Source organism: Thunnus thynnus, chromosome 1 (genome assembly GCF_963924715.1).
Source record: "Thunnus thynnus chromosome 1, fThuThy2.1, whole genome shotgun sequence".
Taxonomy (NCBI): Eukaryota; Metazoa; Chordata; class Actinopteri; order Scombriformes; family Scombridae; genus Thunnus; species Thunnus thynnus.
In genome coordinates this window covers 34,870,008-34,892,999 of record NC_089517.1, presented here as the reverse complement: position 1 = coordinate 34,892,999, position 22,992 = coordinate 34,870,008, and the positions used below count along the sequence as shown (strand labels likewise).

The 22,992-nt window shown below is 39.5% G+C and overlaps 1 protein-coding gene across 1 annotated transcript in view; it reads right to left on the bottom strand.

Annotated features, from left to right (window-relative positions):
- The window catches only part of LOC137187452 (neural-cadherin-like), a 265,262-nt gene that overhangs the window by 68,229 nt on the left and 174,041 nt on the right, over positions 1–22,992 (bottom strand). The window contains exons 27-29 of the mRNA XM_067596339.1: positions 16,581–16,708; positions 4,211–4,338; positions 3,341–3,464 (exon numbers count right to left, since the gene is read on the bottom strand). Of these exons, the coding sequence (XP_067452440.1) occupies positions 3,341–3,464; positions 4,211–4,338; positions 16,581–16,708 (380 nt within the window). The remainder of the gene's footprint in view (positions 1–3,340; positions 3,465–4,210; positions 4,339–16,580; positions 16,709–22,992) is intronic.

The window sequence follows — 22,992 nt, the reverse complement described above, 5'->3', positions numbered from 1 at the left end:
TAATGTGCTATGATTATTGTTATAAAGCATTATGAATATTTCTGAGTGCTTATAACTATAATTATACAGTGTCATAAGCAGGTTATAACACATTATAAGTATGTTTATAATGGCTGTTTATTATAGACATGGGCAAAGTGTTACCAAACAGAGACATAGACATAACATCACAGACAAATATGGAGACATGTACAAAGACACACAAGAAAACACTGACCCATAATAAGTGTTCAGTTACAGTAAGAGCTTCTAGCAAGTTCAGATACCTTTACCACAACACAGGCACTCACACCTCAAGTGAAACAGATGATATTGCTATAGCAACAAATGTGACACATTAGCACCTTCTGTGATAAAAAAAAAACACCACCAACACAGGAAAAAAATAAGAGAGAGAGAAAAAAAATCATACAATGGTAGAACATGTCCATCAACAATATTAATCATCAGTACACCCACTGTTGCTTGCTCTTTGGAGATTTATTATCCTCATGTCCGCCTACACACATCATGCAGATTACTCTCATTAGTACATTGTGTTTGTGCAGCCTCCTGCTATGTCTCCAACTAAGATACTACAAGCCTTTAACTCTACAGCAGGAGAAACTTGTATCCTTTTATATCCCTACTGTTGAGATTCAACAGCTTAATAGAGGTTTAAAGGTCTACTGAAGTGATACAGATAAATTGTGTTTGTGGAGGTAACAAGACTACAATTCATAAAGCCCCATTCAGCACCTCTGGAGACCATGTGGCTCCTTCCTTCTATACAGACTACTAGATAAAAGTGGTTTGAACTAATGCAGTCAGTCCACTAGTCCATTAAGTAACCAACTAACTCGGTTATTTGGTGTTATTTCAGAATATCTGCCTCCTTCCCACAAAGTCATTATTTTTATCTAAAAGACATTTAGATGGAGATTGGTAATTTATGCACTTATATGTATGAAACCTTTTTTCAACATGAGTGTAAATTTCCTAAATGTAGACAAATCATTTTATTTCTACTTTTGTCTGTTTTGTAAACAACAGGTAAATAATTCAGATAGTTGAACTCTTTGAACCCCAGGCTTTTGTCGCTCCGTTTTCAGACCCTTTATTTTCAGGCTTTTAGCAGAGTCACTACAAGTCTTACAGACATGCCATACATAGTTATTTTCAGAATAAGATGGGGTACTCAGAAAAACCATGAATTTAGATGTGAGATGTACTATACATTTTAGAATAGACTTTAAGAAAAAAAAAAAGTTTGTGCAATTTAAAACTTACTTTTTTTGCCTTCACGTCCACAGGTTTTCAACACAGGAAAAATATTTGTATATGAATGAATAGAGGGGCCATATAAGAACCATGTTGATAGCACATTCTGAACCTTAATAATGTAAAGAAAGTGATTGCAAAAAAATATAATATTAATGTATTTTGTCACTCCTATTTGTATTCTTTGGCTTTTTTTGTGAATAAACTTGTTCTAAGTTTTAGATCTACAGTTCCAATAATGTTTTAAAGGCAGAAAGTAAAGGGTTAGCTGTGGAATACACCTTAGTCCCATTTCTTCAGCTTATATTAATTTACATTCTGGCAAATTGTCACCATGAAAAGTCCTGCTGAATGAACTATTAGCAGTTCCAACACCACTATGACCATGGAAGAAGAAAACTGAAGAAAATTCAAAATGTCATGATTTTAAGGCAAAATCTGTAGTTATGAGCAGCGCCTTTTTTAATATCACTGCTAAGTGGATTTATGGACATCCACACTGAATCTGTTTGTGTGTTTGGATATGATGATATATGATATAAGTATATATATATGTATTTGTTAAAAAGAGACCACTGTAGGTTACTGATACTGCAACATAAGCTGCAGATAACAATCAATAAACATAGCAGTTATTAGCCAGAAGTGACCGATCTCCATTACATATCCATTGACTAAGTCATTGTTGTGATTGTTAAAACACTTTTAGTTTTATAAAACACCTAGAACAACTGAATTACAGTCTGCACGAGCCAATAAAATTGTTGTCTCCACTGTGTGGTTACAATCTCATGTTACATTATACGTAAAAAAAAAAAAAATCAACACAATCACTTCCACAGAGTGAGGTTTGCAGTTTAAATCTCAAAAGAACTGATATTTTGCCTTTACTAACATCCTGAGTTTAGATATTGGAATTTGTGTCAGGGGAGGAAACGTGTGTTCAGTGCAACGCTGCAGTGATGTCTCTTCATTTCAAAATAAGAGTATGCATTTATCCAAGATACTCCACTTATATTTGAAAAACTTAGCTTCACTGAAAGAGTGCAAGAGTCTGCTCCTACCAGTAGTTGCTCATTTCACTTATCCAATGTGAAGTAGTCTCTGCTGCAGTGTTCAATGCAACTGCAGGCTCAACTACAGAAAAGTACAACCTGTCAGAGTTTCTGTTGCCTCCTATGAAAGTGTCATAAAGGATGACAATCCTTTCTCCCCTCCCACTTGCCTTTTTTATATGGTGAATGCAAAAATGTAGAGCATTTTATACCAGGTGTAATTTAAGTCTAAAAAAATGTAATTGCTATTTTTGAAAAGATGCATAAGACATTATCACTAGCAGCAAGTGACAACGGTATTTTGAGCAGCAAGCCAAGAATCTCTTTAACCACAAACATCTTATTTCTAATTTACCTGCTCATTCTCCAGTATCTTTTGTTGGAAGATCAGGGATCAAAAATCTTACCTAGTCCTTATCATTTAAAATTCTGTCTAAGAAGTCCTTGACTAAATACCAGTTATGTCAGGCAAGACAGGACAGTTTTGTCTGGCAGGGGCAAAATTTCTCACATCATGGGTTTACTAGATGCTTAGCTAAAAACTGCACCAGAAAATACAATTTTAGCTAAAAATTTCAGGCTTTAGGAGGGAGTGGGTTGACACAAGGCTATCATACCTGAAGCCTGTGGTCATGCAGAAATTATTTGGGTTTTATTGCGGTTGGACTCAGATTGTCATGGTTGAGTATGGAGTCATTGACTTTTAATTCCAACAGAGCAGTAGACTTTTACTTAAAGTCTTGACTTGAAGTCAGACTAGGCAGAAGTGGAAAGGTTCATCTTCCATTTCACCCTTGGAGTGCACATGTGTAGTATTTGAAAGTGCTTTAAGGTTACAGTTAAAAGCATTAAAAAAAACAGCTCTTCCATAGCACAAGGGTACAGTGAATGTTGAAACCTGTTATTAATCCATTTATCAGCTAGAGTGCAGGTGTGAGTTTGACTTTACTTGCATGCTGGTGTGCTAATGGTTATGTGGTTATGGGTGTGTAAGTGTGTCATTGCTGCATGAACAAGTGTGTTACCTTGCTGTCCACGATAAGATTACGGATGCAGCCGGTGAAGTGTTTGTGTTGGAGCTGAGGGTAGATGTAGGGGATGTCCTCGTTCACGCCGCCAAGCTGGAGCACCTGGCTCATGTTCAGGTGTCTGAAAAAGAACATGTGCACTAGTATCCCTTTCCTATCCAGGTTTTGATCATATCCAGGATATGTTTACATGGAACAAAGATAAACCTGGTTATTTATATTCCTGTATGCATGATTTTGACATTATCCAGGAATCTGATCTTTATTTGTGTGGGTTTGTGTTTGACTCCTCCACATCTGTCATTTCTGAACTTGCTGAGTTAACAGTTAGGGATAAACTCGGTTTGGTTTCTGGCTGTATGGACTCCACTGCATCAGTAATGGGAGACGAGAGCAACAATAATTTAATTTAATTATTTTTTTAGATGAACACCAGAACACAATGAAAAGTTAAAAGGAGGGGTGCCTCGGTAACCAGACCTTTATTGTATTTAATACCCCTCTGTCCACCCTGTTTCTCTACATTTTCAGCTATGAAATAAAGGCAAAAATTGCCAAAAATCATCTTAAAAAAAGGGTAAAAGACAGATGTACTCCAGACATCACTATGTATATTCACTAAGAAGAAAGTAAATAGGCTTTCACTGAGACATTTAAAATTAATATTAGGTGCTGCAGGAATGATTTCTTGTACAATACAGGGCTTATTTTTGGTTCTATAATTACAGGAAAAAATCTGTAAGAATCCACAATCAGTATGGCTGTGCCCTGTTAAAAGCAAATTCAATAACTCTGATATAAACATTATATTTCCACACAAAAAGTCACACCGGTCTCTCAATAAGTAAGGTGTGCATGTGCGTGTACCTGTCAGTGTTGGGTGTGATGCCGGTCACTTCACAGGAGGAGTGGTCCTCGGTGGTCAGCCAGCTGCCCAGTCCTTCCATTTCCATCACTGCTGCCCCTGCACAGCGATCCAGGGTGAAACGCACTTCCTGGAGAGAAGCACACAGAAGAACATGCTGTATAGAGCTACTGTTGTCAAAGAAAGGAAATGAATGAATAAAGTCCCCTTTTCTCTGCATTATGAGTGTGCCCCCTGTTGCTGTCAAGTGCTTTTTTGTCATGATTACTATGGTAGTACTGCCTGTATGACTCACATTTCTTTCATTAGTGCATATTACTCAGCTGCTGCCTGCTATGTCCTTTGTTAATGCACTTTGGCAATCCCTGCTGTGTTCTGGTCAGCAGTGCTCTTATGATTCACCTGACTTTTTTGTTTCAGGAGGATTATCAGTGCCAACTGGGAACACCTGGGCTTGGTGTTCTCAGTCAACAAAGTCCTGGATGCTCCTCACACGTTATCTCTCTCTCTCTCTTTCCCTGCAGGCACCTGTTTTTTTTTGCAGCCTTAGATCCCTTTTATGTTATGTTATACACCTTACAACATACATACACTATCTTCACTCTTACGCACATCCTACACTACTGTTTCCACTGATCTCCACACTCCATGTTCTTGTGTACTTTAGTTATATGTTTAGTTAATCTCAGTTTCATTAAATAAATTACTTTTGTTAAAACCTTTAATATGGTGTGTCTCCTCATATCATGGCCTATGAGCAAGGTTGTGACAGCACAAACAAACAACAAGATCTAAGGTTAAACCAGCATGATTCAATAGTTGTGCAATTGGTGTATTTGAAAGTAAAGAGGAGGGTGGGCTGAGCAGAAGCCACAACTAAATATTTCAAATCAGCTTGAGTCGATTATTCCATCCACTGTTTTACTCTCATTTAAGATTCTTCTGTAAATAGTAAAGTATGTGATTACACAAACAACAACAAAAAGGTAAATACAATAGTTAAAGAAATAAGGTTAGACACTAACATTTCCATTTAAAATGTATGACCTAATCTTTGCGGACAGGTTATTAACGGTAGTCTTATAATAGTACAGGGCCATTTAAAGGACTGTATATGCTTTTTCACAATTTGGCCCATTGACGACCTTACCTGGCACCAAAAATCATCACAACTGCTCTGGTAGATATCAAAAGCTTGTATATGTGCCAGTATTTTAGCATCCAGAGCCAGCCATTAGTATTGTGTCAAAACACAATTTCATTTTTTTCACATTGGTGGGAAAAGCTTTCATATATGAATACAACCAGGGAAAAATTGTTTGTCCAAAACACACAAGTGTCACTCATGACATTTCTGTAATGGTTGCCATAAGCGTTGGATATCTAAAGTTATTAATTCCTGTAAGACATTGATTTAAGACATATACCAGCTTTGGATTACTAAAAAGTCTTTCTTGGATAATGCTGTCTACAATTATTAAACGTGCTACAGTGTAAGGAAGGTTGTTTTCACACCTGTATTTTGGCTCATTTTTAAGTTTCACTGTTGTACTTTACTGAACCCTATATGTTTATTTATGTTCATTTTTAATTAGGAACTACCAAAATACATAGAGTAGGACACAACCTTAATATACCTGTAATTTAACTCCATTTCACTCTCCGATGTACTCTAAATCATTCCTTGGTTTCCTGTACAGGAACAAATCCCTTTTCCAAAATCCCCCTGATTAAATCCTGCACACTGCCACTTTTTGACTACAGTGACACCATTTACCACTCTGCTTCTAAAAGTCTCCTGGCCTAGCTCGACATATTACTTCACTCCGTCCTCAGATTTGCTACAGGGGCCCCTTATCATACCCACCATTGAGCACTGTACACCAAATCTGACGTCCCACCTCTCTCATTCTGTCGGTAAAACACTAGTATACGCTTATTTACAACATCCTGATTGGACATATAAGCTCCTAAGCTCCTCTCCATCTCACAGTCTACCTACAGCTTATGTTCCAACAACTTCATCTCGCTCAAGGTTCCGTCAACCTGCACTAATTCTGGCTCCAAATCCTTCCAACATGCCGCGTCCTTTAATTGGAACACACTGCAATATGACCTGAAAAAACACAACCTCACCTCACCAACCTTACCACATTACCACACTTCATTAATATACTGAACTATACTCTTGTGCATTCTTGTGACTGCTACTAATTTTTACCATCTGCTTCTATGGATATTTTCACCACTGTTAATATATTCCTGTTGTTTGACAGATATATCCATAAATAGACACTCCTACACACTGTTTATTATCATTCTGTAATCTTCTTTTGTGGCTGTTTAAATTTGTTTTGTAATGACTGACTGTGCCATCTTGGCACAGTCAGTCATTACAAAACATCTTGGCCATCTTGGCACAGTCAGTCCATCTTGTATTGTGAAAGATTTGTTCTCAATACTTTACCCGGTTAAATAAAGAAAATAAATAAATAAATAAATCAAAGGGAAAATCCCTGCTCTCACATGGTGAGTGTGGTTGTTCTGGTTGCTCTCACACCACACACACATTGCAATAGAGTCTGCTTTGAAGTAGACTGAAGGTGCTTTCCTACCTAGTCTGTTTGCTTTGTTTCAAACCAACTATGGTGTGTATTGCCTGTTTAGTATGGCTCATTTGAGTTGATGTGAAAGCTGTCAGTTGAACTCTGGTGCCGACTAAACAACCTGACCAAGACCCTCTTTTTCAGGTGGACTTGGTTGGTTTGGTTCCTTTTTGTGGTGTGAAATGAAAGCAGACCGACAGTAAGAATTGAGGCATGTTGAGCTTGTGTCATATGTATTTTAGCTGTTCCCTGATAAAAAATGAGTGAAACCTCACAACCAAATAATGACCATCCCCCCATAATATAACATTATAAAATGCCTGTTTTTGTTCCATCTGTTTGTCACTATTTTTTTTATAATCAAAACCAAGTTACAGTCTAACTACTAATGCTCATAATTAGTTTGTTTTTATAAACTCTTTGTGACACTAGAGATAAAAAAAATATGGTTGCAGTAATGTGCAGCATAAATCTCTGTCAGTCATAACAAGTGGTTTTCCCAATGTAGAGCAGACTATGATGGTGACACTTACCAAAACTGTCCAATCAATGAGTTACTCATCAGTCTGTATGACTTCATGTTTACAGCTCTTGGTTCATCAGTGTGAAAATTAAGTGAACTAAAGGGTAATCATGTATCATTTTTTTCCTAAATAAGCTACAGGAATGAAAGTGCATTTACTCTAAACAATGACAGTAAAGCTACTCCAACAATGACAGAGGCAAAAAGTGTGCTGGTACACTTTGGTGTATTTTTATATTGTATTAGGCCAATGATTATTTATTGGATTGTGTATGCCACATCTTATCCATGGGTGTATACATACTGTACATTTTATTCTTCACACTAAAATGACAGAGGCATGTTTGCTACTCCAAGCATTCAGTTTTACTTTAAAACCAGCATCAACGGGAGGTGAATGTGTTGGAAAACAGCAGCTAATATATACTTGATGTGCCAGCTGATTGCGCATTAGCATCAATTAGGCTAATGGTGTCACATAAACGGTGGCTGTTTGTGGGATTAAACATCAATTACAACATTATGTAAACAATTTCAGTTTCTTAACAAGTTCTCAGACCATAGTTTCAGAAGACTTTACATCCTTCAATGGCAATGCTACCCTCCTGTTTCAGACAAGAACAAATGCTTTGGTTGGGTAATATCTGATTCATGGCTAAACTTTGTTGTATAATATTAGAAAAACACTGCTCATGGGTAGACTCTTGGCTGCTGAATCGCACAGTAAATCTCCAGACGGCAGCTCTGTCCTTGCTGCTTTTGATCTCACGCTGTCATACAACCAGGTTGGATAAGCTGCTGCTGACTATTCAGGACAAATGAATAGATTCACATGTAATGCAGTATAATACTGTTGTGATTCAGAATAATCCCTGTTGTAATAACAAAAAGTCTCAATGCATTATTGTATTCATGCAATTCTGAACACTGTTGATTCACCCCAATTCCCAGTGCATTCATGTATTTGTTTGGCTGCTGACATTCTCAATACTGAGCAAATGAAGTTCGTGTTTATGCATGTGTCAATGTGAAGCTGACCCGGAAGCATTTTTTTCCATTCATTCAAAAGAAATTTTAAAAATAAAAAAGATGAACAAAACGCCTATGTGTTTTTTTCGTCACAATTGGTACAGTGTAGTATAGGAAATAAATCATATACGCACACTTCAGTGTCAAACTAGAACAAAGGCAAGGATCCTAATGGCATAGTCAGGGTTAGCCTCATTGACAGTATGCAAAAGTGAAAACTGCTATGCAAAAGCGAAGCCAAAATATCTCCTTTCCAGGAACTGCCATCTTGCTTGTGTGACATCATTTGGAGCCAGAGTTTGCGCAGTAGAGTCGGGCGGCAGGATGATGGCCCGAGGGACACGCCCCTGCAGCTATCCCGCCTCCTGATGGAGGTTTGAAAGGGGCTGTCACAGCTGTCAATCATGACATTACACCCCCTTTTTATATTGTCAAATAACTAAAAACAATTGTATCAGAACAATGAGCACATGAACATATTTCAGCGTGATAACAACTACCTAAAATGACTGAATCCACCTTTGGGAGACATTTATTTGATGTGTACTTTGATATTTTAGTTTGGCTCATGTCCCATCTGCTAACATGGAGGAGGTGGGATTTATGGCCTATACTGCAGCCAGCCAGCAGGGGGTGATCGAGATGTTTTGGATTCACTTTTGGGGAGCTGTCATGTCGTCCATATTTATATACAGTCAATGGTTAGCCTGCACTAAAGGTACCATGAGCAGTGGTTGTCCGGGGAGGGGAGGGGGGTTTAGAGGAACATTAGGGGTCTTTGATTTACTGGCTAAATGAAGGAAATATAAGTGTGACTTAAGCGTGATTATTCAGTTTTATGTTTTAAAAAGGCTTTTTGTCAGAGTGCTGACAAAAATCTGACTCCCCTGTCTTTACTGAAGTGTCCTCATCTACAGAGTTTCTCAAAACATTGTTGAGACATATCTAATCCAGCTGCTTTAAGGTGTCCAGAACCCACAGTGAGACTGTAAGGCTTGAAGCTTTCAGGCTGAATTATATCAAAGACTCTAAAAATAGGGTCACTGGCTCTCTTCCTGATATTCAAGAGGGGCAAGAACTATAAGGCAGTGGTTATGTGTGAGTCCTTGGAGGTGAAGAGCTCCAGGCGGTCCTCAGTCAAATGAAGATTAGCTTAATTTCACTCTAATTTAATTCACTTGAAATTATCCTGGGTAGAGAATGTCAAAGCAGGGCTATTGCAATCATTCGTCTCACTCTCACCACTATTATTTCCCTTTGTACTGTACAGTGCAGACACTTTTATAATAGTAAATCACCAACTAACATCTTCCGCATTTGGATCCCTGAGAAATAATGGTATTAAATAGGCTTGCGTGGGGCCAAATGGGTGATATTTGGAATCTGTGACATTTTGGAACCCAATTTGTGATGTTACAGTTGATGAAAATGTAATTATGTTGATTATTCATGACGGTATTCACAAATTAATTACAACACATAAGAGCATCTAGTTTGAAAATGTGACATGTGGTTTACCTTTGGCACTATCAAGGTCGGGTAGCTCAGCAGGACTTTTTGCTGTAATTAGACTTATCTAGAATTGCCTGATCCATTCCTTGCCATTGGTTTTCAGATTTAATTCAACAGGGAGAATCTATTTTTGTCTCACTACCTACAGTGCTGCTTGAAAGTTTGTAAACCCTTTAATATTTTCTCCATTTCTGCATAAATATGACCTAAAACGTGACTAGATTTTTACACATCCTAAAACTTCATAAAGGGAACCCAATTAAACAAATGAGACAAAAACATTAAACTTTTTCATTTATTTGTTGAGGAAAATTCTCCAATCTTACATATTTGTATGAGGCAAAAGTATGTGAAACCTTGCTTTCAGTAACTGGTGTGACCCACTTTTGCAGCAATAACTTCAAACAAATGTTTCCAGCAACTGTTTATCAATCCTGCACATCGGCTTGGAGGAATTTCAGCCCATTTCTTCTTAGAGAACAGGCTCAACTCGGGGATGTTGGTGGGCTTCTTTGCATGAACTGCCTACTTCAGGTCCTTCCATAGCAATTCTATGATTAAGGTCAAGACTTTGACTCGGCCATTCAAAAACATTAACTTCTGCTCTAACCATTCTTCAGTAGAGTGACTTGTGTGTTTAGAGTTGTATTACAGCATGACCCACTTTCTGTTGAGCTTCAGCTCACAGGTGGATACTTTGACATTTTCTTATAGAATTTGCTGTTACAACTAAGAACTCGCAGTTCCATCAATGATTGCAAGCCGTCCTGGTCAAGAGGTAGCAAAGCAGCCCAAACCATGATAATACCACCACCTTGTTTCACAGATGGGTTAAGGTTCTAGAATGCAGTGTTTGCTCATTGCCAAACATAACGTTTGTCATTCAAGCCAAAAAATTCGATTTTAGTCTCATCCATCCACAGAACATTTTTCCAACAGCCTTCTGGCTTATCCATGTGGTCTTGAGCAAACTGTAGACGGCAGCAATGTTCTTTTTGGAGAGAAGTGACTTTTTTCCTTGCAACTCTGCCATGCACACCATTGACGTTCAATGTTCTCCTGATGGTGGACTCATGAACATTGATTGCAGCCACTGCAAGAGAGGCCTTTAGTTTTCTAGATGTTACCCTGGGGCCCCTTGTGGCCTCCCAGTTTATTATATGCCTTGCTCTTTGTGTGATCATTGTTGGTCAACCACTCCTAGGGAGGGTAACAATGGTGTTGGATGTCCTCTATTTGTACATAATCTGACAGTCGACTGGTAGAGTCCAAACTATTTAGAAATGGTTTTGTAACCCTTTCCGGTTTGGTGAGCATCAGCAACTCTTCTTCTAAAATCCTCAGAAATCTCCCTTTTTCGAGCCATGACACACTTCCACATACCTGTGTTGTGAAGCTCAGACTTTGATAGAGAAGACTCAGATTTCTCTTCTTTAAATAAGGCCTCCCAGACTCACATTTGATTGTCATCCCATTGACTGAAACACCCAACTCTATTTTCCCCTTCTAATGAATTGATAATCCTCAAGGTTTACATACTTTTGCCACACACAAATATGTAACATTGGATCATTTTCCTCAGTAAATAAACAAACGCAGTGTTTCCCTTATAATTGTACAGGCCTGGTGGGCCACCAGGCCAACAAGAGGCCCCACCAGACCAAAAAAATCTTTTCTTTATTGCCAAAAATAACGCCAAATATCCATTCATTCGGAAATCGATAATCATTTGCATTTGGGAGCCTATGTGCAGCACTGTTCTGAGATATGAGTCAACCTCTGTGTCGTTTCCTGGGAAACTCTTGATGCGATATGAATGCATTGTCTCTTTAGGCTTTTTTGGTGCATACCACTGGGCCTGAAAAAAATTCTGGGAGAAACACTGAAATGTGTAAGATTGTTGTCTCATTTGTTTAATTGATGTCTCTTTATCAGTTTTAGGACTTGCATGGAAATCTGATCACGTTTTAGGTCATATTTATGCAGAAATAGAGCAAATAAAAATTTACACATTTAGTTCATATATTTGGGGCAAGAGTTGTGGTAAAGAGAATGTGGTGCTACAAGATATAAAGCTGAATTGAAGAAGCAACTTGTATCTGATTTACTAAAGCAAAACCAAACCCTGTTTGTCAGGTCTGCACAAGGTATTAAACAGTTGGAAAGGTTAAACTCAACCTCACCATCTGTGCATTACTTGTTCTGAGATATGCACAAATTCAATGAAAAGTGGTTTAGCAGCCACATAACAGCCTCCTTCTTTTTCCAAGGAGGGTTGAATCGAGGGCAACTGGACTTCTTGGTTGTAGATACTTGAAGGGGCTTCTTCAGTTCTAACTGACTGGCGGGGAGTCCCAGGTATTAAACCTCCGTGGGGTCCTTATCAAGGTCATTGATACCTCTTGGTTCGTTACTGCTCCTGACTGTTGTAAAACCATTGTTAGAGTCATTGGAGTCACTTGAGGCCAAGTGTAAACGACAGTCAAATTGTCATTAGGCCAAATGTGAATGGTTGTTAAGACCCTGTTTACACCTGGCATTAACATGTGTCTCGGGTGATCCGATCACAAGTGGACATCACGCACCCAAGATGTATGAAGACGCATTGAGATCCGGTCACTCAGACCACATTCGGAGGTGGTCTGGGCCCCATGTGGCCACATTCATTTAGCAGTGTAAACGCAATGCGTCCGGGGCCACATGAAGGACCGCCTACTCAACTGACGTCCTCTATTTTCCTGCAGATTGGGCATGGAAATTGCATTGCTTCCTCCTGGTCCAAAACTGTGTTCAATGTATTTGATAACAGGAAAAAGAAACGCCTTAATTTGTTTTTCATGTGAATAAAAAAAAAACAAAACGTAATCCTAACCCATCCTCCCCATCAAATCAACGAATCAAAACCAGAGAATAACTTGTTTTTCACTTGTCTGTCTAAACAAATATTTCAGAAGCTAAATGTTGCTGAATAGTTTCCTTTGTCCTGTTGATAACTACAGTTTTTAGTTTTGCTGTGCTGCTCCACATAATGGACCTCAGGATTTACCAAGAGGATGGCTGCTTTCCTCCAAACAGTATGAACCTGGACTGTGTGTGTGTAACAGCTGACCTATTGGATGTGTAGAAAAACACAGAGCATTCATTAACATTAGATCCTGACTGATCCTGTCAGTATGTCGGAGATTTAAATAATCAATGAATTTATGCTGCTGTGCCTTGTGCGTAAGTGCGCACAGCGTCTCTCAATGGAGAGACACAGCTGCGGGGAGATCGCTGCATATAAGTCCATATTTGTTACACATATATGTTCTGAGGCAGCACTAGAGCAAATCAATAGGACGGATGTTTGATTATTTTGAGGGGCACACAATGCATCGTATATTTTTTTATCCTGTTATCAAACAAGTTCAACACAGCTTTGGACGGAGGGTACATATGGGGCCAGAACAGTGACATTTACATTTTGGCATCGAAAATAAGATTTGGCATTTAAAACAAAACCTGAACTGAAAAAGAAAACCTGGCCAGCGGCTCCTCACATCTCTGAAAACGTTGCAGCAGATTTACAAACAGCCATTATTTGAATTAACTGACCACATATTTGGAATCTACATGGTTACTTTCTTGCCTGAAAAAATATATAATCTTAATAAAGTGAGATATTAACAGTCCTAGAGTGAAAACTACAACAGTCTGGCTCAAAATCTCCACCATGACACCTCACTCTGGGATATCCAATCTGCGTCGCATCGCAAGGCACACTGGGCAATGTAGGCCCAGCAAGGGCCCTCCTCCCTACGCCAAAAAATGTGACAGAAAGTTGAAACTGAAAAAGAGAAAGCTGAAACTGAAAACCAGCGACACTGAAAAAATACTGATAGCATAAAAAAAATCTGTCCCTGAAGAAAGACAGACATGAAGAAAAAATCGGAAGATTGACATTGAAAAGCACATCATCATGCAAAAAATATAAAAATAAAATAAGATAATAAAATTGTAAGATTGTAATTTTTTAATGTCCGTGTTTTCTTTTTCAGTTCAGGTTTTGTTTTGAATGCCAAATTTTATTTTCGATGCCAAAATGTAAATGTCATTGTTCTGGCCCCATAGATTCATGGGCCTCCCACTGGTTAATAACAACAGTGAATGTGGTCTTTGCAAACGGAAATGATGTATGTGTTTATTTGCATATAGAGCAGGAAAGTGAGATCCGATCACAAGTGGTCACTCAAGATGTATGTGGAGACGCATGTTAATATCAGGTGTGAACAGAAATACGAAGAACTGTCCACTTGTGATTGGATCACCCAAGACGCATGTTAATGCCAGGTGTAAGCAGGGCCTAAGTCTCCTGGGAAGGGATGAAAGGACAGCGTTGTAAGTGGGGGTTAAGTGGTGTCGTAGACCTCCTCCTCTGTTGATAGATGGTTTCTCTACTTTGATGTAAATAGCATGCTAAGGCTATTTAGTTGTTAAGACTCCAACGACTCTAACGACAGTCATTACAACAGCCAGGAGCACTAACAAACCAAGTGGTATCAACAGCCTTGATAATGACCTAACAGAGGTTAAATACCTGGAACTCCCTACCAGTTAGTTAGAACTGGAGAAGCCCCTTGGATGAGAGGTATCTACATCCAAGAAGTCCAGTTGCCCTAAATTCAAGCCTCCTTAGATAGGGTTAGGGTTAGGGTTAGGGTTAGGGTAATCCTCACAGATTCAGAGACTGTTTACGCCTGGGACACACTGGATGCGTGAAACTCAGCAGTGCGTGTGTCGCTGAACTGCTGCGTCTCTCACGCTTGCAGTGTCCACACAGCAAGCGTGTCTGCTGTGGTGCTTCTGCCACTGGCAGCCCTATCTTTCTTTTGTGTTCCCTGTCTATTTCTGCTGAGAACCGTGCGCATCACGTGGAGAAAATAGGCGAGACCTCAAATCTCTAGATGACGCGACACAGCAGCCTCGCCAAAATGAAAAGCAAGAGGTTCCGCGACGCACACACGCTGCTCACACATCCAGTGTGTCCCAGGCGTTACACTTGGTTTAAAAATGTGTTTCGGTCATCTGAACACGGCTAGTCCCTGTGTTTACTTTCATTGTCAGAAACTTCTAATAACATTCTGAGCCTGTCAGTTGCAAAAACAAGAACTTTTAGTGGACATACTTTGATGAGTGCATTTACCCCCAAGGATTACACGGCAGCCCATTTTGCAGCCACCAGTTGAAGCAATGTTACTTAATACTGTACCAATCCCAATGATGTTTGTCCCCATTAGTCACTTAGACCCTAAATGATGGGAAAATAGGGTCTAAAATGCAGGTTACTCTCTAATTCAGTTCCATGCGCAGCGCGCAGCAAACCTCAATACTGAGTAGAAAATAATCACAACATGCAATAGCACAACTTGATGTCATCACAAAATAAATAGGCTACAGTATATGCCTACCTAACTAAGAAAACAGTCTGCTTTGATGATGGACTTCTGTCTTCTTTTTATGCTTTCCCGTGGAGGGATCATACACAGTGTGTCGCCCCTCTTATACCCACATGTCTGCAAATCTCCGAGAAGGGATGGAGGCAACCCCCGGTCAATTTACTGCGTCATCACATAGCCCAGACGCAGTGTCATCTTTATTGTCACACAAGCGCTTACAGTGAAAGTCCATTTAGTGCTTTACTTGGATTTTTTCAAAATAGCCTATTTTTATTTTAGATATTTTACATGGTCTACAGGTGAAGCAGCATAAACCATCATGAGGGGGATAAATTTTCATCGCCACTGCGGATAAAAATAACTTAAATCTCCACCGTCCCCCACCAGCAAATCGCACCCTGCTGCTACAGCAACATGACCAACATATCCATTTTTTCCAAAAGCAGCAGACTAAATCAGCATCAAAGTTGATCAAAGTTTTGTTGTCTTTTCTAGGGCTGGAAATCTCCCTTTACAATTTCAATTTAAGTGGATTACAAAACAATTCATGCTGGATCTTGATGCATCTTGAATGTATCAAGAAGTGTATCAATTTGTCTGCAACACATAAATTCCCATAGCTGTCAAAACCGGATTCATTCAGAACTACCTGCAGGGTGCATGAGGTGATATCCAACTTAGGCCAAAGGTGTGGTTGGATGTTCAATAAGTGTAAAGCTACCACTTTGTCAAGCCAACACAGGTCAAGTTCAGTGCCACAGCAGTAGTGTGTTACTGAATGAAAAACATTACTCTTTTTTGCTGGTGTCTGTCACTTATTTAAGAGGTGCTATCTGCTTTAAAATATGCACAGTCCCAAAAGACATAAAGAGGAATTTACATAATTGTAGCTGAAATGCACCACAATCCCTTTCAAAGACAGATAATAACTTTAGATAATCAAAGTGGAAACAGTTACACCATTAATTTATTCCCTTGCATAAGTGATTAGCTAAGATGATATGGCAGAAAAGGAGATAAATTAAGCTGTTCATATGAATGACAGCTTTTATTTTCTGAACATCTTACATCTATTTAAAAGTCAAAGTAAATTTTAATGCAGAAACATTTTTTTTGACTTTAGTGATGAAATTGAGACACTGAAACCCCCCCCCCCCCCCTACATAAAAACAGGTTTTTCATGTGCCGGTTTAGCTCAGTGTGAATATACTCTGAGCTTATTTGCTAAATAAATGGTGGTTGGTGTTAAATGGTTGAAGTGTCTCACCTTGCTGTTGCTGCGGACATCCAGGCGATGCCACCGCCTGTCTGCCACGTTCACGTTGCCAGGCAACTGTAGCACCGCTGTGCCAGAGCCATGGTTGATTTTCAAGGTGGGGGTCCCATCTATTAGCTCTACATGGAGAGAGTGAGAAAGAGAGAAGAGAGGGAGGATTGGTGAGAGGTGAGATTACTTTCTTTGAAATCATTAGCTTGTAAACAGTGTGGAGTTTTGAAAGCTGGTTTCAGTATTTTTGGTATGAAACTGTTGACAACCGGTATTTGGTAATGGTACTCAACTCTCTTAAACTGTACTGAAACCATCGTAACAGACCGATGAATGCCAAAGAAGTGAGTAGTGTGTAGTGTCATATCTTATACGGTACAGTATACACTGACTTGCCAAATTGCTAATATTTTTCTGTATATTAGCTTTAATGAGCAAAACCTGTCATCATGTTTTTTTTTCACATCTCATGACAGTCAACAAACACCAGACAAATGTTACTGCATTCTATTTTCTGACTTACTCAAATGGGAAATTAAAAGTTAATGAAGTGGTTAAGACTGCTTGTGTGCTCGGCACCATGTGTAAGGAATCATAGGAACGCATGTCTACTGGCCAGCATTGGCAATCCATTGTCATGTGCTGAACTTCAAAAGTTCATGCAGGCACATAACTCTGAACAATGAGCATCTTAATGTTTCTGCCTCCACTGTCCTGGTTGCAGTGACTTCATGCTTCAGCAGCTTGTATTCAGAGACTATATCAGAACTGAGAAGCAACTTTCTAAACGTCAGTTTCTTCACTTAACAAAACAAGGTTTCTATTATGGCCAATGACTGAATTATTTTTAGCCCTATAATGGCCTCCACAGAGTGTTCAAATATTCTCTTGGGTCTATTTTTATGAAGTTAAAAGCATAAAACTAGTACTTTTAGTTTCTTCCTGTTGCTATTATTGCCCATGAAAAATCTACATCCACTCATGTGTTTTCCACAGTGAGAAGCTGCCTTCGGTAATGTAGTCCATCATGTTGAACAGCGAGTGTACTTCAGTCTTTCCGAAAATTATCATGCAGCTATTATTATATGAAGGACAATTCACTCTGTAACATACTATACAGCGCTTCTTGCGGCAATGAGAAAAAAGTAGAATTAAATTAAAGCAAAGTCTGAGGCAAATGCATGGAGTGATATTTTAACATTGAAATCATGAAATGGGATGAAAAAAAAACGCAACTCTGACTGCAGTGACTTCTCAGTAAATAAGTTGTAATTATGTTGTTTTGAAATTATGGCTTATGTCAAGCCAGCAGTATGTCTCTGTTGGCTGTATTCAATTAAAAATAATAATAGACTGTCACAGTTCATGTCCAATAGCACATTGTTCCCAATTTCCCCCACAGCCACACTGAAGCTACACACTCACACACACTTTGCCACAATTTCCACTAAATTATCTTGTTCTTATGTTTCACTTTGAGGGGTCTCATTTGGCGCTCCTCTAGAAAAACGGAGGTAGTTATATTATATGCTAGAAATGATAATTAACACCACAAAACTAGGGACAAAACTCTTGAATTTTGCTAACTTCTGCACTGTGACATTTGTCTTTGTGCTTGAGTCGGTAGAAGTTGGAAGTCAAAAGAGGCTGACAAGAATCACATTCCACTCTCACTGCTCTTCACTCCACCGTGTCTGACTTCAGCTGAGCTTTCGTCATTCTTTCTGCTGCATCTCTTGCGATGTCAGTCTGTCTATCAGCACTCTTTCATCTCATGTCTCTTTTACCTCATGCCTTGCTTCACCCTTTCATTAACTTTTTCACCCTAATTGACATTTTTACATTGTGCTGCTTTCAAATACCTCACAAACGCTTTCTACTGACATTCTGCTTTTTACTGCGCCATTGCGAAACCAGAAATCAGGCTTACTTTTTGATGTGTGTTGAGATGTGTCAGTACTTAATGTTTGTGTGCAATGGCATTATTACCACTTATTTCATGTCATGGATCTCACTGCATCTTCACCTTGACCCAGAAGAAATTAGATGTTGTTGAGCGCATGAGATGCTGCTCTTCTCTAATTGCCTCGTTGAGGCTGAGATGTGCATTTGCGACGAGTGTCCCGTACTTCATTATGCTGCCTCTCAAATAGGTAAAAAATCCAAAGCCCCGGCAATGTCATTTCTTAAGCCACAGTGAGTGCAAGTTTGTTGTTAGCCTCTCTTTTCCCCTTAAATTTCCTTCAATTACCTGCAAGTTGATTTAGTTGGCTCCAACACCAAGATGAGTTGCTGCTGCGCTTCAGGAATGATCCAATTAATTTTAATATATTGGCTGAGGCCAGAAAATTGACCGAAAGAAGAGAGTAAATTCCATATATATCAACTCAATCAAAAAGGTCCCTCCTTTGTTTAACTTATCCATTGTCATTTTTAGGCTCTACCTCTCTCCCCCACATCTCAGTTGCCTCATTCACTCTCTTCTCTCATTTACTGTCCCACTTGGGACTCTCACCTTTTTTCCTTCTTTATCTCACACATCTCAGTCTTTCGATTTTCATTCTTCAGGCTGCTCACTCCCCACCCTCAGGGGAATTTTTTTCTTTCTTGAACCCCAGTGTATGCTAACAAAATCAGCCCAAGCCCTCCTTTTACACCCCCACTGGGGTAGCCAGATATGTCAGAGCTGGCAGTACACTCAAAGCCACAAAAGACACTTGCGTAAGCCTGACAAAAAAGACCTTTTCACAGACATGAATACTTGTACACGTGAATTCATGTAAATGCATACAGACACATGTATGCTAGATGTTAGTAGAAATGTGCAAAAAAAAGACAATCAGTAGCAGTTAAAAGGTAGACTGACCAACCGATTGTCTGGCACGGCTGAGGAGCCTTCTTCTCATGATTGACGTGACATTTTCCCAGGAGATGAAGACAGACTTCAGAGGTCTCAAAGGAGGAACACAGGGGAGAAGTGAAGACAGATAATAAGAAGCGAGGGGCAGCAACGAAGAGATGTAAGAGCCAAAAGTGAGGCAGAAAGAAAAAAGGAGGAGGTGAGGGAGAGAAGTAAGATTGAACACTTAAAAGGGAAAGATTAGGAGCAAGAGTGAATTAGAACAAAGCCGAGAAGAAGGCCAAGCTGCGAGATGACAGATGATAGGTGGGATGACGGACAGTGACTGAAATAAATGAGAAATGAACAATGCAGACAAAAGAGAAACAGAAGGTGATGAGCAGAGAAGAACATGATGCCAGATCAAGGAGAGGACAAATAGAAAGCAGACAGATGGAAAAAAGAAAGACAGAATTCCCTATCGTCACCAATGGAGTGTGAATCAAGGTTTTTATTTTCCTGATTGATTTCGTCATTTTGCTGTTATTGTGTTAATGAGCTTAGCAGGCTTGCATTCAAAACTGTGTGCTTCTTCAGTGCTTTTTGTCTCCATCAAAGAACATTATGAACTTGAACTGTCCCTCCACGATGTTTCTCAAAATCTGCAATGAATCAGGGGCACAGATTTTTACTAAGCGCTGTCTTTGTATCATCCAGAAACTAGACAGAACCTACACTGGCTGCGAAACTCATGAAAAAAGTGAAAGGTCCTCTCTAGAGCCAGTGTTTGGTTTGTCCATTCTGGGATACTGCAGAAAAATGGCAGTGCAACATGGCGGCCTCCATTGAAGGGGACCTGCTCCCTATGTAGATATAAAGGGCTCATTCTAGTAGTAGTATTCATCGTTCAGTGCTGACAATGAGCGCGTGAAGGGTCATCAGTTTTTGTTGCATCGATGATTGTGGCTGTGCAGCCCCCCTCTGGAGTGGGAGTCTCTTCTGCAGTTGGCGTAGACAAATGGAGATGGGCCTGGCACAGGACTGGAGGCTGCTGTTCGCAGTTTCCTCTTCTGTCTCTTCTCCTGCAGTAAGGAGGTGCGCCTCTCCTCAGTGCGGCAAGTTCCTGCAGTGACAGTCAGTCTCCAAACACTGCGGCCATTTGTGGCTTCCTCCCAGCTGTTGGGGTTGATGCCTGCCTGCTTTATGTCACATTGCAGACATCCATGAAGCGTGGGCACGGGAAACCAGCAGGCCTCCATGACAAGGAAAAGCTATTTAGAGAAGAGATGGATTGAGTTCCAGAACGATTTTCATTTGCAGTGATACATTAAACCGTAAGATAAACTATTGAAAATCTTGTAATGAAAATCCTACTGCAACATAGACACATAAAAAACATGCTGACGACTAGCATAATAACTGTTGAACTTCTCTTTTGATGCAAAGGTTGAATGGAACTGAACTGAGTGAAAGAGCTATGCAGAGACATACAAACAGAAACAGACAAAGAAAAGAATGACAGAGGCCAGTTGGAAAGGCAAGCTAGGAGTAAAGTGGGCTGGCAGGCCAAATGGGAGCCTCTTCATAGGGGGCGGCATGCCTTTTAAATGCTCTGAGTGTACTAGGGTTAGGACAAGACTTTGCTCTTAAAGGGCTCATTCACACGACCAGGCTTCCTCTCCACTACTCATACGTAATTCATTACTTCCTACTCTGAGACAGAGGGAGAGAGAAAAAGACAGAGAGAGAGAGCGAGAGAATAAAAGGGTACGCCTTGTGTGCAAGGAGAGTTTGAACTCCCGCAGAGTTGGGTGCTCTTAAATATGAAAAATGTCCTTCTCTTCTGACGGCCTGAGGATACACAGGAGTCAAATGGAGAGCATATGGACCGCATAAACAGCATTACAAATCAAACTGCTACACACATACACCCACCCATCACCCACACACAAGCAGTCACATACAGTATACACTAATGCCCACAGAAGTCAAACTGTGTACGAATAGGCAGGCAATGCGGTGAGTGCAGAGCATGGAGCGTCTTGTTGTTAAACGATCTGTCAGCTAACTAGCCAGCCCCGCAGCCAACACATATTGGATCTCCGCATCCAGCTGCAGTTCCTATTTGAAAATCGTTGCAGTGTTAAGCTGGGGGGTACAGCTCCAAAACAGCTCTGTGGAAATTGAACTTAATGCCAAAGTGAAATCGTGTGTTTGTGAGTGCGATTGCCTGCTAGATCCCTTCTCTTCCCCTTATAGACTTTATTTATTAGTCAATCCCCCTTTTCTGATACTGACACAATGTGAACAAATATCCAACAATATTAAGCGTTAAGAATATGCCCCTTTTGGTTCAAGTGAAGAATGATAAATAAGCACACACACCTGCCAATCCTTATCTTATTGCGGCTGGTAAACTTTTTTCATTCTGCAAGGGTGTTGTAATTATACAAATTTAATTTGTCTTGTTAATTCGTCTATTGATTGGACAAGCACTGGCCTCTGGCTGGTAGTCTTTGTATGTGTGTGTGTATCAGAGTAGTCCTGTGTGTTTGCACAAGCACCTCGGGGCAGGTCTATCGCTTCAAGCCATGTTTGTCATTTATCGTTGATCTTGCTAGACACAAATCATTACCGTGACAATCAATCTCACTAATACAACCCAGGTCAAAATGTGGCATTCATGATCAGTCCAGGCAGTCATGATGCTAGTTGAGCCAGTTACAGTATTGGGTATGTGTTGCAAGTGGAATTGATAAAGCTGTCCATGTCTGACAACATGTAAAAGTGCAAGACTTGGAGAAATGATGTAATGCTTTTTTCTTACTAATTTATAGTCAGTTGAATCAAACAGACACATTTCATGGAGATAACATTAACATTAACATGTAGAGTACAAAATACAACAGAGAGCATTCATTTTTGACTCCAAAGGAGAGTATTGGGTTTAGTGTTTATTAGTCATTTGTTAAAAAGTTATCACTCCTAAAAGTTATCTCTTGTCTGTTAAATACGTAGCTACAGCCAGCAACCTGTTGGCTCAGCTTAGCATTAAGACTGGAAAAGGGCTAGCTGGCCCTGTTCAAAGGACCCTTACGAAAAACGCGGCAAGAAAGCTAATAGGTTTATTTCCCAAGATGTCAAACTATTCCTCAACTTATCATTAATAATTTACCTAATATGGAAAACATACTTTTATTTTAACCCAGCTGAGTCACAGGCTGTGTCAAAAAACAGTCAACAAATTTAAACAACATGGGTTCAAAAATTTAGTTTTAACATTTGAAGAGGGCGTTTTTCTTTTCATGCCATGTGAGGAATGTGAAAACATTTTGTTTATACAGGAAATACTCATATGTTGCTGATTTCAGATTAATTTCTATTTATTGTTCTTTACAAATCATTCACAAGTGAAGAGCACCAGACATTACTTTTCTGATTTGTGCTATTTTAAATGTGACTTATTATTAAGATTTTCTAACTTTGGACTGCCTGATTTTCCAGATTTAGCCACATAACCAGAGGCTAGGAAAAAAATAACATATGTCCCAGTTGTAATTACAACTAGGAGAA